This window comes from Solanum pennellii, chromosome 5 (assembly GCF_001406875.1).
Source record: "Solanum pennellii chromosome 5, SPENNV200".
Taxonomy (NCBI): Eukaryota; Viridiplantae; Streptophyta; class Magnoliopsida; order Solanales; family Solanaceae; genus Solanum; species Solanum pennellii.
The window spans coordinates 67,580,642-67,584,093 of record NC_028641.1 but is presented as its reverse complement, the minus strand read 5'-3'; the positions used below and the strand labels follow the sequence as shown (position 1 = coordinate 67,584,093).

The following is a 3,452-nucleotide window of genomic DNA, read 5'->3' as shown; positions in this document are numbered from 1 at the left end:
ACGAAGTTCAGAGAGTCGATTTCAGTACCCAAATTTCAGAATTCTAAGTGTTTTGAAACGAGACCCCCTCGACGGTCCGTCGTGCCCATGACGGTCCGTCGTGGGATCCGTCGTCTCAGCCAGTTTTTCCAGAAATAAAATCTGCTGCTTAAAACGACTAAACAGGTCGTTACAAAAACAAATTGAGCTAACAAATAAATGAATTGAACAAATTGAGTTTGATTTTGTCACCCTTACCGCATCAAATATAAAGATTTGCAAAATTTAAACTGATAAAACCTTACCCCTATATCAAGAACCAGGTTCTAAATAATTTGCTTAAGAAGAAAGCAATAAAACAAACACGTTTGTATAAAACCTTCCTCACTCAAGGAAGGAAAAACTCAACTCTTGTTTTATTAACTTTTCTTACTCAATTACAATTTTTCAATTAAATCTAATCGAACTCTCAACTCACAAGAAGCCAAATCCACTTCTTGAGCTAACTCGCAAACACTCTCACTCCACAAGAAGTCAAATTCAACTTCTTGTTTACAATCGTACAAGCTCACAAACTCACAAGACGATCTTTGTTGCCTCTCTCTCTTTCTCTCACCTTTCTTCACTTTTCTTCTCGATTGTAAAGACTACTTTTCTCTAGCTGGATATCTCTGTTTATATAGGCGCTCCATCAACAAGTTAATAACAAAATTGTTTGCTGATATCATCTTTGATTAGAAAAAGGATTTGTCTACTTTGTTAATTTGTACGCGTGAAAACTAAGTCCTTCTAGGAAGAGACGCATGACAAAATAGAGTCCTTGTGCATGAATGTAGAGTTCTTTTATGGAAAGGTTTTGCCTTTTTCTGCGCAAGTCTTTTATATCCATAAATAAGTTTTATTTCGCTGCTTCCTTAAATAGCCCTGGTATTTTGAACCTTCCAAAATAACTGTAATTTGATTATTCCGAGTACCTGTATAGAAGTACCTGGTTCTCATATTTTCATCATCAAAATACAATTGAGTCATATTAACTCTCATCAAATTCCCCCTTTTTGATAATGACAAACATAAGTGTTGATAACTCAACCTTCATTCAATAATGATAATGATATGCGGATATACCCTTCTCCCTTTTGACATGTCAAAAAGAACAAATGAGCAGGAAACAAATACCAAGACATATATACTATAGCATTAGGGACAATAGTCTACAACTTTACACAAACAAGCTGATACCAAAAACAGCAAAACAACCATTAGCCAGAATGTCTACACATGCAAACTAAAGCACCATTACACCAAAATACTAAGCAAAACACGGACACGCAAAAACAGTTTTTTGTCTGAACAAAAAGCAAGAGAAACGAGAAGGAGAAGACTTTTAAGCAGGAGGAGCTAACAACTTAATAAAAAAGATCAATTGATGTACCTGACAAAAAAACTGTGGAGAAATCAGATGACATTTCAGCCATGGTACACTTCCCTGAGAAACCCATTTCATAACAGCCCACAAATCATCATAACACGCAGGAATTTTGTGCTTCGGAGCTAATCGATACTCAACAGATACAGCAACTACATCAGTTTCTGCAGCTACAGAGTGGACATAAGTCATAACTATCATAGTAAGTAGAAAATGCCGATTACATCACAAATCAACCTCCATGGAAATACACAAGGAATGGAAATCTCTGGTTATTTTGGGTTATTTGATAAGTAAAATTATAACTACAAATTAATAAAAAGCAAACTAAAAATAGAGTTAAAATTTATTTAAAATGTGTTTCTCCACAAGAAATGATCCAGACTTTTATAGTAACTTTTTTTTTTTTGAAAAATGCACAAGTACCCCCTCAACCTATGTCCGAAATTTCAGAGACAAACTTATACTATACTAAGGTCTTATTACCCCTGAACTTATTTTATAAGAATTTTCTACTCCTTTTCGGTCTACGTGGCACTACCTTAAAAAAAAGTCAACCAGCGTTGAGCCCACAACATAGTGTCACGTAGGCCAAAAAGGAGTTGAAAATTATTAATAAAATAAGTTCAGGGATAATAGGATCTTAGTATAATATAAGTGTGTCTCTGAGATTTTGGACATAGATTGAGGGGGATACTTGTGCATTATCCCTTTTTTTTCTATGAACTTTATTTACTAGATCTGCCAATTTCTTTCCTTCTAACATTTCTACCTACTACTATAAGTGAAATATAAGTCTCGTTAAATAAGATAATTAGCTAGAGTTGCTCATATACTATGTTAATTTAACATTTGTGACGAATAGTTCTGTTGGATCATTTTCTATAGGAAAAAAAATTAATATAATATGAATCAAGTAGATTTTACAAATAAAACTGATATTATTCTTATAGGCCTAAATAAAATGTATGCCAAGCCCAACTTCTAGCTACAATGAAAAAAAATCTGATATTTTAATTTAAGGAGAAGTTTTAGAAATGATTAATATTAGACATACTATAAAGCAATGGCCCGTGAATGTATTATTATTATTATTTTGTTCAGTTTCTTTTTATGTGAAATTGGAGAAAATTTTTTTGATGAATCTAAGATGGTGTTCATTATGTAAAATGTTAATTTTTTATATTTGATCAGTTAAAATCTTTGCAATATATTATCTCTAGAAAATAACTTTTTTTTTCCTTTTAAAATAAGGAAATGATTTCTATAATAGATATTACATTCATCTCTTATAATATTTGTCTAAATTATATTAAAATGTTTTTAGTATAATATTTTGCCAACCTATCAAAAACAAGAAAATAAATAGGAAACATATATTTTCCTACAAATCATTTCTAAAATATTATTTTTAATCTTAACAAACACATCCTAAGTAATTATTAATCATATATACTCATAGTAGTGCATTCTAAAAATTGACTACATCTCGATCCATGAATAGATGTTGATGGTCAAATAATAAATTATTATACTCATGGAAACATTATACCATTGGACACTTAATGCGACACTTTATGCACATATAGAGTATTACTATTTATATATTAGCAAAAGATGATACATTTTTTTCAATAGTCATCAAGGTCCTTATTTTTTGTTTTCTCTACCAAAAACATATTACGGAATAATTTTATTAATTATACTTTAAAATTTATAACTAATAAATCATTGTTAAAATAACAATTAGGAAAATAATAATGAAATCATGCATATTCTACTAAGTAATTTGATTTTAGACTCTCAATCATCTAGGAATTTAACTTGACTATTAGTATTTTTGTCACGACCCATACAACTGAGCCGTGCGGGCACCTACTCTAACATCTATGTAGGAGAACCCTCACAACCCAACAACTAGAAAACATGTGAAATTTAAAGAAAACGAAGGCAAGTTAAATAAGTTTAAGAATTAACCTATTTGAAATACAACTTTTCTAAATTATACAAAATAGTTTACCAATCCCAAGGACTTAGTCTGACAAGT

General features: G+C 31.0%; 1 protein-coding gene across 1 annotated transcript in view; it reads right to left on the bottom strand.

Annotated features, from left to right (window-relative positions):
• LOC107020208 (probable carboxylesterase 12) overlaps positions 1 to 1,582 on the bottom strand; it is a 4,791-nt gene extending 3,209 nt beyond the window's left edge. Inside the window, exon 1 of the mRNA XM_015220502.1 lies at positions 1,412 to 1,582. Coding sequence (XP_015075988.1) covers positions 1,412 to 1,478 — 67 coding nt within the window. The 5' untranslated portion in view covers positions 1,479 to 1,582. The remainder of the gene's footprint in view (positions 1 to 1,411) is intronic.
• Positions 1,583 to 3,452: the final 1,870 nt, after the last annotated feature.